The sequence below is a fragment of the Rhinolophus sinicus genome, linkage group LG14 (genome assembly GCF_036562045.2).
Source record: "Rhinolophus sinicus isolate RSC01 linkage group LG14, ASM3656204v1, whole genome shotgun sequence".
NCBI classification, from domain to species: Eukaryota; Metazoa; Chordata; class Mammalia; order Chiroptera; family Rhinolophidae; genus Rhinolophus; species Rhinolophus sinicus.
This window is the reverse complement of record NC_133763.1, coordinates 11,803,315-11,815,342: the sequence shown is the minus strand read 5'-3', so window position 1 is coordinate 11,815,342 and position 12,028 is coordinate 11,803,315. Positions and strand designations below refer to the sequence as shown.

Below are 12,028 nucleotides of genomic sequence, written 5' to 3'. Positions count from 1 at the left end.
CAAATGCACGCAGGCCTCCTGCCAGATTGCAGGATCAGTGCCCAAAGGAGCGCTTTGCCTTCCAAGGTCCCCAGTCAGTTTTGATGTCGATGACAATTTTGGCTTTTCTAAGCCTTCGAAATTGAATAAGTGACAATAAGTTGTTCTAATCTCCCGCGAAAAGTAATTCTGGAGACACATCCTGGAATCTTAAAATGGAAAATTAACATTTAGAAAGAGACTTAGAAATAACTCGATAACTGATGCTGTGAAAGAGGCTTGTGAATTAAAAGTAGACTTTGCAGGGGAAAGATAAGTTTTTTGAAAGTTTTTGAAGAAAATGCTTCAAAATTTCTTAAAATCAAAACTGTTTATTGTGGGTCCTCTGATCTAATCGACGGTTATGATATACAAGTTCTTTTCCAGTGAAACAGATACCTTATTCTTCAAACTAGCAGAAATAAAGAGTAGTATATCATATCCTGAAGTTCTTTGTATAGATTTTGAAAGCCAGAAAGGGCAGGCCTCATCCCACAACTCAGTCTGTTCAGCATCTCCCCGTGAAATCTAATTTCTTCTCGACGCCTCCACCAACATGTCTAAAACACCTTTGAAACTCACCATGTCCCCAATCGCATCCTACTGAATCCCCACCAAATTTTATTTTCCCTCAGTTTCCTTATCTCCACAAATGGCAATATGATTATTTCAGTTGCTCAGAACAGAAAAATGGTGATATTATTTATTTTTCCTTTCCTCTCACAACCCTGAGCCCTATTTATCAGATGTGTTGTTGGCTCCAGCTACAGAGTTTATCCAGCGTCAGTCCATTTTTTATCATCTTTGCCACTGCCACCCGTGGGCAAGCCAGGCTCTCTCTCAGCAAGATTGGTGGAACAACCTAAAGAATTTCCCTGCTTTCATGCTTGCCCGCCTACAATCTGTTCTCAACACAACAAGCAGAGTGATCCTCTTGAGGCAGAAGTCTGAGCGTGGTCACTCCTCTGTTCAAAATCCTCCACTGACTTCCCATTTTCATCAGGGAAGAGGACTAGATATTTCCACATCAGATTTGGAAATGATATTGTAGAATGTCCTACTTGGTCTAGCCCAGGCAAACAAAATCTGAACCACTGACGTAGCTACCCATCCCCTGAATGAGCTTTGACCTCTTTTGTCTTGACTGGTTCATCTTCCTTATGTCTGGTTTTAAGATGGCGGGACTTTTCAGTATTTTAACATTTGCTTCACAAATACCTGTTGATCACATACATATACCTGGTGCTTTGACTGGCTCTGTGATAGGCAAATAGTCTCTGAGGATCCGGTCTTTTATTGGCTTGTTCACTATTAAGACTGAGTCCATGGAATGTGCTTGTGGACTCACACTTGGAAATAGAACTTCAGAATGTTTATAACAGCATTTTGTCTAGCCAAATCTCACTGGTCAGTATGAAATTTAATCTGATTCATTTATTTTAAACCCAAACACATTTACTATCACCGTCAGCCCCATTTGTACCCCACTTCAAATACCTGACCTCTTATTAACTACTAGGTCTGCACATGCTTTTGGCAACCAGCTTTGTGCAGGTACAACCTTCAGCATCTCGCTTATGCTGGTACCTTTTACCTCTCATCTCCTGCCCTGGGATGACCAATGAGAGTCATTCAATGCTAGATTATGTACAACTCAAAAGTTCGGGGATGTCAGTGTTCAAGGAACACCCTTGACCAAGAGCCTGTGGATAAATGCTCTACTCTTTTGTCCTTTAAGGGGCGCATTTCTTAAGGATCCTCAGAATTCTTGTGGGATTGATCAACAGCCACCTGTATAGGGGCTGTGTCAATAACACATTCTTGTATTGGCTTTTTCTCCTTTTGTGTTTTCCTCCCATGTCCCTCGCTCCTGTCTCCCAGATCCTACAACCACTCACACATGAGCTTCTGTCTCACATTCTGCATAAGGGGAACCAGGCTAAGAACTGCTTAATCCTAAATGTATGCCTATAATTGTAACTAGACTATATAGTATTCTATAGAAAATTCTTCAAACATAGGTTGGGTCCTATTTTCCTTTCCTTAGCTCCAAGGTGAACTAATCACTAAAACTACCTTAAGACATCTCTTTTAGAGTTTACAATGTGCCAAACTCAATCTAAGCTAGGTTTTAGTGATATGAAAATATGAAAAATAAAATTTTTGCTTAAACTTTAAGACCCTTGGAGTGTGTTGACAAACAGACATCTAGACAAAAAGTTAAAATATAGTAAAGTGAGGGTTTTGGAAAAGATTTGCATAGTAAAAAAGCCTAGTAAAAGAGGTGAAAATCAATTCTGCTAGAGACTATTATATAATGACACAGAAGCTTAATAACAAAATTCCTGCCAGAAAGTGAAAGCAGTTTGGAGTTTATGGAGTGTAAAATCCATGGTGGAACATCCAAGGAGATGAATTTGCAGAGACACGTAGGGGTTTGCAATAGGGAGACTCAAATAACTTGAGAAGGAAACCATAACACGTCTTGCAGGTGATGAGAAGCCAATAAAAATGGTAGCTCTTAAACTCTTTTGAGTCAAGGATTATTTTGAGAATGTAGTTAAAGTTACTGTCACTCTGTCCAAAAAAGAGCAAATCAACCAAACACTTTTCATCCCATTTTTGTGTGAATTATTGTGATTCCCCCAAAACCTATCAATGGACCCTCTAAGAATACTCATGTTAAGATCTCTTGTGTTAAAATATTTAAAGCATGAGAATAATATGGTCAGACTTGTTTTGAACATTCTGCTAGCCATTTGGAAAATGGACTTTTGGCGGCCAAGTTTCTAAGTACGAATATCAGTGAGGAAACTATATAACAATCCAGACAAATCAAAATGAGCAGCAAAACTATAGTAGTAGCATGAAGAAAAAAAGTGATGGATTCGGGAAATCGCTTTAGGAAGTGTAATTAGCAAGAGTGGGGGAGATGAGTCCCATACAGTACAAGGCAGGGTAATGATGAAAATGGTTTGCTTTTGCACATATAGCCTTTGAGATGCTCATGGTGCATCCGGATAAATTGTCCTGCAAGAATTTGGGCACACCAGTCTTAAGCTGAGAGCTCAAGATAAAGAACTGAAAAACCTCAGCCTGCATGTGGTAAAAACCATAAGAGTGGGTGAGCTGATTTAAGGAGATGATATAGAATGGGAAAAGAGTGTTCACACAAAGTGCAGCTGAAAATTAAATAAAAGCAAGGCATGAAAAGTTTCCGCTGTATATGGCAATCAGAGGGTCAGGCAGCCTAGGTGTAAGCAGTCATCTCCGAATAGTAGAAGTACAAACCAAATTTAAAAAGATTGAGGAGTGAATGAAAACTGTGGAAGCTAAAGCATTCACGGAAGAATATTTAGGGAGTTTGGCCCAAAGAAGAACAAACAAGATGAAGCAACAGCTAGATGTTTTAGATAATTACGAGAGCGATTTTGTTTTGTGGTGTTTTTGTTTGTTTGTTTTGTTTTTAAGGCTGACTGAGAAGTGAGCTTGTTCCCATGCTGTGGAAATGGGCAGTGGAGATCAACAGAATGACTGGTGGTAGATAAAATAAATTAAAGTCCAAGAGGGACATGGGATGACAGGGTTCAAACCACCATCCTAAAGGACGGTCTAAGCTTTACATAGGACAGAGGTCCTCTCAATCTCTGTGAATTGGAAGATAATTCTCTAGGTGCCATGTGTGGGGTAGTAGGTCTTTATTCCAGATTACATGATTTTTCTGGATGTCATAGAAGTGATATTTTTAAAAAGATTTTGAAAGGAATGGAAGGAGGAAAGACGACCGAGAAACCCAAGTTCAAAGTTAGAGACCATTGATTTGTTCTCACCAATCCTAGAGTGTCATGATTTTCTCCAGCATTGTCCAGCTGCACAGGAAAATGATGGATTGATACACAGATAGGGTCTGTTTGGGCAATAATGACAGAAAGACATGGGTCTCCAGAGGGATTAGGCAGCCTTCCTTGGAGAGGAGGTACTGTATTCTTAGAGGAAAAAAGGGATGTAATATTGTTAAAAGAGAAATGTGTCCTGACAAGGAGGAGCAGGACACATTTTGTTTAGGGACTGAAAATATAGAAGAGTGTTTAATATGGAGATGAGTTGTAGCAAGCAAAGAGAAAAAGTTTGGGAATCTGAGTAAAACTCTTGTAGGGGACAAACATGATTTAACTTTTATTAAGACTGTATTTCCCGGACTTGCCCACACAACCCTTGTTTGCATAGCACCTATTAACCTCTCACAGAAGTAGTGCTCATCTACCATGAAATGTGAACAATCCCTGGACAGGAAAATGGATACATTGTGGAACTGTTACAATGTAGGAAACTGAATACATTTCAACTACACATGTAAAATGGAAGAAACCAGTGGTATGCTGGTAAATGTTAACAACTGTTTCTTTGAAAAAGAAAGCCCTAATTTGTAGAGATTGATGGTTTCCATGATGTAAATACCCTCACCTTGGTTGATTTCAAGCAACCAATCTGAAATGGCAGTTGGGTCTCTCTATCTGGTATGAGCAAGTTGTAACTCACAACCAAATAAATCTTAAAAACATAATACTGATTGAACAAAATAAGTCACAAAATGACATTTTTGTAAAGCTCAAAACTAGCAAATTTAAGAAATATGTTCTTTTGGCAAACATAGTAAGTGATAAAACTGTATTTAAAGAAGGGAATTAGGAACTCAAAACGGTGGTTATCCTCAATGTGTAGGGGCAATAAGGTGGGGTAAGGAAGTTGCTCACAGGTGCGTAAAGCATATTGGAAATGTTCTAATTCTTCAGTTAGGTGGTTTTTGGGTGTTTATCATTGTGTTTTGTAATTTAAACATACTGCATATATTATACATCAATATATTTTATATACACATATCCTTTTTTATATATCAAATATTAATTAATGAACATTTAAAAATATGGGACCACAAACTGATGCCAATGTAGCACAATACAATGAAATGATAATTGTTTACATGTACTCAAATCTCTCATAGTACTGATGACATGAAACACTCATGATGGACCTTTAACACTGACAGTGAAACTTGGGTAATGTGTCCCCAGCAAAATGGAGGTCCCAGGCTGGCCATTTGTTGACACAAGACAGAATTATTTTTATTATTGCTAGCTCATTATTTTTAAAAATTCTATCAAAACCACCTTAATCCACCAATCTACAAATCTGTATCTTCAGCAATCACATTTACATAATAACTGGGAATTATAAGGATTTAAATATTTTGGAAAATTAAACGATGCATCAGTAATATGTTGGTTATATTTACTTGCATCCACTGGGGGGGGGCAGGTGCAAGTAAAGTAATGAATACTTAATGTATTCATTAAGTTTAAGCTCCTCTCTTAAACTGCTTATATTCTGCATTATGACATTCAAATATTAGTAGACTTAATTAGAAAATTCCAAAATACGAGTTTCTGATTCAATACCTTCTTTTCCAATTAAGTTAGTCAAATCATGGATCCAATAATTCAATATTATTGGTATTATTCAAAAGTGCTAATGTGATTTTTATGTCTGCTGTGCATCCACACTGAGTTTGGCTCAATACACATAAATATTTCTATGAATAGGTGTAATTTTGTGCATAAAAAGCCTATGGCGCCACAAACAGCAAAAGTTAAAATAATGGCAGGAAAAAAGTGGATAAAGCTAAACATTATAATAAACTCTGCAGATTTCTAGTTTCTACCAGCATGGCCCAATCAGCAACAGAAGCATGTTTCTAGTTCAAGTGCTGCCAGAGACTTAGATTTTTGACAAAATTATTTTATCTTTCTATGCTTCTGTTTCTTCTTCTCTAAAAAGAAGAGACAAAATAAACTCTAATATTTGATCAATTCAGAGACTCATTTTCCCCTCTGTGTGATTAAAAAAGCAAAACAAAGCACTCAAAGAATTCAATGACTGTATTTTGAAAATCATATATTGATGCAAGAAATTGCTCACAGTAGACAGGGTGAAATAATTTATACATACACACCCAATTATTGTTCATAAATAATGTGCTAAAATACCTTTAAAAATGGAATTCCAAGCATGAAACACAAAGTTTTTATTTTCATGATATCTATTGTCCCTACTAGCATGTTAGATTGATATCTGTCACTAGATTTGAAGTAGTTAGCAGAGTCCTTTCAAATTAACAGTTTTTAATATGGTTAGATATGTAAGTTTGGAAATATTCTGGCAAGACTTTTACACTATGCTGAATGGAATTTATTATATTTTAGATCGCAGTAGATACGGTACAAATAATCAGGAAGAATTCAACCAAAATAAGAACAGAACAGAATGTAAAAGAGAATCAGGAAAAATTATTTTGCTTAACTTATTTTCAAAGCACTTAGTAGAGTGCCTGACATATAGTATTTGTTGAATAAATGAATAAATAAATATGCAAATAAATGGCTAAATGAACTGATTAATGCATGTATGAAAAATCAAACAGAATGACAATACCTCTTTAAAATCATGTAATGCTCACTGAGAAGAACTTGAAAACTCAGCTAAAATATAGTATTTCTAGTCTTAAAAATTCAGCAAATCCACTAAGAGGATGGGTGTTCTTCTCCTGTATATGAAATGGTTTGCTTTGTAATGTAGAATAGGACATTTCAGTATTATTTCTTTACTAAGTCAATATTCTACTCGAGTAAAAATTTCAGCACACAAATAAAATGGAAAATACTGAGTGAATACTACAATTGTACTAGTATTTGCTCACAGTTCAGGAGAATATAATTCAGTCTCAGATGACTTGAATTATGCTAATTTATACATGCTAATTTACAGAATCTATCTATTGTCACCCTTACAGCTGGGTTTTAGTAAATAGGGGTTCAGGTGTTCTGTGAAAATAGATTAATATTTTTGAACTTGGTGTAATTCTCATCATCTATACTGATTTTGTCAACAAAAATTTGCTTCTTTTAAATGTCTATGTTCTTTTTGGAAGGGTGGTGGTAGGTAAAGAGTTTAAATTTATTTACAAGTTGAGAATATATGTGGTTTGCCCAAAGTCAGTTTTATGGTGGAAAGAATTCCATGTTCTGAAATGAAATCTACATTTACATCTAGATAAACTATGTGCCTTTAGGTTTAGTGACTTTTCTTCTTGAATGTAAAATTCTGAATTATCGGAGATAGAGGGAGGTCCATGATTCAAATGCTATGATTATGGATTTATGCTAAGCTTTCCATCGACTTCCTGGTCTTGGGTGGCCATTAGGGCTTCAAGGATTTAATGCTCTTGTTGTCTTCCTAGGGCGCACATTTTATGCAATAGGAGAATCTGTCTCCATATTTACATCAATCTGAAGGAAGATTGTTAGGGATTTATTTGGCCCTTTCAAGTATTAATAAATATAAGAAACCTATTTTAAAAATCCCCACTAGGTTAAGATGCCTTTCTCTTAACTGATATTTTTATTTGAATAGAAGGTATTAAAGCACAGACTATTTCTAGATGCTTTATTTATCTATTCTTATTGCAGAATTCTATATAAATCCTCGTTGTTATAATTAATTTAACTCAGCAGATATATGGAAAAGGTTACCATCATTTTATTCACATATTTGAATGTCACTACTCATTTACTCCTCAGTCTACCTAAGCTAAGTAATCACAACTTCTTGCTTGATACATTAAAATGGAAAAGTTTCCATCATTTAACAATGTGCACCATTCTCCAGAATTTTCCATCCTGTTTAAAAGAGAAAACACAAACAGTACTTAAATTGTGTGGCCAAGAAAGATAAAAGAAGACAGTTGATGGATAAAACAAAGAAATATAAAATTACAAACCAGAAAAAGAACATCCAATATAAGTTCCAACAGTTAGCTGAATAATATGCTAAGTTTGCTCTATCCAAGATGGCAGCAGCTCGTGTACATTGCCTAACTTCATTGTGTCCTTCTATAAAAATTCTTAACATTTTTCATAGGTTGTCTGAAATAAATAGCATTTTACACTCTATTTTAACTCACAAACAGTATGATTTTTCAAGAACCAGTTCAGCCCAGTTTAATATCCTTCTCATGACAGGATTACGTATCAGAGAGTTAATAAGCAGTATGTGACTGTAATTTGTTCATTCCTTTTTAAAAATAGCTTCTTTACCTCGGACTGAAGAAGTACTAATGGAAGAGGGTGGAGAATTTGAGAAAGCATCTAAATTAACAGGACCTGTAAGTACATTAATTTACTTATATTTTTTTCAATCTCTAAAAGTAATTTACTTCACTAATAGGAAAATATAAAAGATATAGAAAGGAATAGGAAACAATATTCTTTTATTTAAAGACTATTTTAAATGTGTGTGCAGTGTTTCCCCAGTCATACAGGGCGTTTATATCAGTAGGTGGTCAGCTTGATTATACGTATACAGAAAGGCAAAAACTCTTTCAGCAATTAGGGACTCAGATTTGAATGAGGTGTGAAAAGCTAAATTCTGGTGTTATTACCTGTTTGTTTTTGCACATGAACAGTCTACAAGATTTTGAGTTGCCATCCTAAACTCCAATAAGTTTAACTATACATATATTGATAGAAAAATAAATGTTTTGCGTGTCTTGAAAGCTTACATGTAAGTATGCTGTTATTAGTTGTGAAATCCTCATAATATTTTTGTTAACCTAAATCTCTTCCATAGAGTATATTGGGAGAAAACCAGTAGTAGGTTTAAGATTTTCAGTGCAATATAATGCTGACAGAAAAATTGAAATCTAGATATAAATTCTAAATGTAAAGTTTATAAAAGATTGAGTTGCTATAAAAATGACTGTGCAATCTTGCATTATCCTAAACTTAATATTTAGAGAAGGTTTATATACTACAATATTATCTATATTAGTTTTCTATGGCCGTCGTAATAAAGCACCACTGACTGGGTGTCTTAATCAACAGAAATGTATTGTCTCACAATTCTGGAGGCAAAAAGCAGAGCTCTAAGTGTCAGCAGGCTTGATTTCTTCTGAGGTCTCTTGTCTTCCCCCTATATCTTCACATCGTCATCCCTCCATGTCTGTGTCCCAATCTCTTCTTTTAAGCACACCGGTCATGTTGGATTAGGACCCGTCCTAAAGATCTCATTTAACTTACTCTTTAAAAAACGCTGTCTCCAAATACAGTCACATTCTGGACAACGGAAGGTTAGGATGTCAACATACGAACTTGGGGGCAGAGGGGGGCGCACAGTTCAGCCCATAACAGTCTCTGATGATGTTACATTATTGGGAACGTCATTTGGATCACACGATTTGGTTGAGGACACCCCATTTTTCCAATGGATGTCGTAATAAAATTAAAAATTACTGGTGAAATTAATGTAACTTTGTTTATATGTTACTTTCTCATTGACTCTTCCCTGACCCTGTTTAAAACTTCAAATTTATTTTCTTTATTTTTCTATACAGTACTTATGACCTTCTACTATACGATGTCATTTACTTGCTTTATTTATGGTCCATCTCCTTTCACATGATGTCAGGTCTATGTGAGCAAGAATTGTTGTGCTTTTTTTCTTCATTTTTGTATCCCTGGAAAAGTATCTACACATAGTAGACACACAATACGTCGAATGAATGAATATGTTGAATGAATGAATTTTTTATCACTAATTTCTCATCTCAAGATGAAAAAATATTATATTTTCCTATAGTATTAAGTGGTAGGACCTTAGAAAGAACCATGGTGGCCATCTAGTTTAGCCTTTCCTCTCCTTTACCTCAGTATCCTGAGCTCCTGTCCCACTTTTATCCAATGTAAGGATATGCATTTTATAGATAAGCAAACAGAAAGTCAGAGAAGCTTAGTAACAGGACCAGGGTCCCAAAGCTAAAAGTGAGATGAGGTTAGGAGTGGGCACGAGTCAATTTCCCTTTTACTACGCATTCTTGATGTTTCTAGTGCTTTCCTGTTTCTTTTAGAAATTTGCTCCTATTTGTTAGACATTTTCTTGTATTCCTCGCAGCTGCTTGTAACCATTGGTCTTAGTTCTACTTCTTTGGTTATAGCCTTAATCTAAACCTTCTTCCTCTTAAAGATCTCCAGGTATTAGAAGTAGTTGGCATGTGCCATTTGAGACTATTTTATTCAGCCCAAACACAACCGTTTTTTCAACCAATTCTTACATTGTGTAAGATTTCAGCACCTTTGATGCCTTCTCTGAACACATCCTTGTTTGTCAAGTTCCCTATTAAATGTGGGTTATGCCACAACCAAACCCAGGGTTCCAAATAACGTTCCCACATCAGAGAGCATAATGGGGTATGTACTGGATGCAAATCTTATCTTTGGATTATAACCTGGGGTTTTATTAACTTTTTTTACAGGAACTTTCTGACATTTATTAACTTCAGTGTCTCCATAATCTCATGATGATAAAAACATGTCATCATTTAGGCTCTGATAAGCTATCATTAATCACTTATTGCAAAGATTTGTTTCATCAGCTGTGAATTGCACCAAGCCCATATATCTCCCTCATATTTAAAAGGATACAGTTAGATTCCTTTTCTAACCACTTTATAAAATCAAGTTATATCCTTTTCATAGTATTTGGCTTACTTAATAATACCTAACAACCCAATGTCGTGGGGTGGGGGGAAGAAATTAGATTTTTTTGATCTAATTTTTCCTGAGTGATTACACACTGGTTCTCGAAGATTTTTGCTCTTTTTTCACAGTGCTCACATAGTGCTTTCCTAGTGCAAAAATTTGTTTTAAGTCAATTTTACTTGTTTTCATTTATCACTGATTAGATTTTGAATTCTTGAAAATTCTACAATTCTATTTAATGTCAAATTAACCATTTAATTCTTTTTGGAAATATGTAGAATATAAACAATACATGGATAAACTAATATCAGGATCTTGAACATAATTTCTAGATGGTAGCTGCTTTTATTATGAAGAAAATATGGATTTAAAAATATATATTATGTCAGATTGATGATATTTTAGATACAAATTTCCCTAAACACACTTCTGTATTTCTTAGAATTGTATTTTTGGTAAATGAAGTAGAAACTTATGGCTTTATATAGATATGAATAGAGAATTGGAACAATACAGAACTTGTTTCTTTAGTACCATAAGAAATACAAACTACTTCAAAGCAAATTTTGAGTCATATCTTACAAAAATATAAACACGTCACAAATGTTGAAAACCATTTAGAGTAATTTCAATACATGCTGTTTCTATTTGCTAACTTTTCATGTTGGATATTGGATATGAATTAGTGGGTAACAGACTCTTGGAAACCTTTTACCAGTGGTTTCACCTGTGTTAAAATATTCTGTGACTATTTCATGAATATTTGAGGGAGGTAAAAGTAACATTTAGATTTATGTTTTTATTGTCTCCTAAAAGCAACTCATTCTTTTGGAATTTCCCTCTCCCCTCTCCTCCTTCTGTGTTCTGGAAAGTCTCTTAGCATGTCCAGAGCTTGTGAAGATTAAAGCTGGATTTGTCAGATAAATCTATTTATTAAAAATGAACCAACGAAAGGAAAATCTTAGAAAGAAAATGCCATGCAGAAGATATTGATTACAACCTTTTAGTTCATAAATGTAGTACGTATTTTTTAGACTGATGATTCATAAAGACTTAGCATCACTGATTTTTTTGAAAAACAAGTCTTTGTTGTCTAGAAATATATATTAAAAAAAAAAAAAAAGCCCAAGGATGCTATTCTTCCATTTCTTCTCTTCTTCAACACCCCTGATATAAAGGATATGATTACCTTATTAAACCTTCTCCCAGTTGTACGGACAGTGCTCCAGCTACGAATTCTTCTATGTTAATACCAATGATGCTTTAATTTTACAATCCCTATGGCATTCTTAATTGAAGAAATTCTCTTTTATATTAAACAAACATACGAGCATAATGGGAAGATGAAAAGATAATTAAGAAAGACATTTGACATTCAATCTCTTACTGACTTTTTTTTCCCTTTGTGAATCTCTTATTTA

The 12,028-nt window shown here is 34.8% G+C and overlaps 1 protein-coding gene across 1 annotated transcript in view; it reads left to right on the top strand.

The window, feature by feature from the left end:
- Nucleotides 1–12,028, top strand: part of LG14H8orf34 (linkage group 14 C8orf34 homolog) — a 307,880-nt gene that overhangs the window by 222,107 nt on the left and 73,745 nt on the right. The window contains 1 exon segment of the mRNA XM_074318665.1: nucleotides 8,160–8,236. Coding sequence (XP_074174766.1) covers nucleotides 8,160–8,236 — 77 coding nt within the window.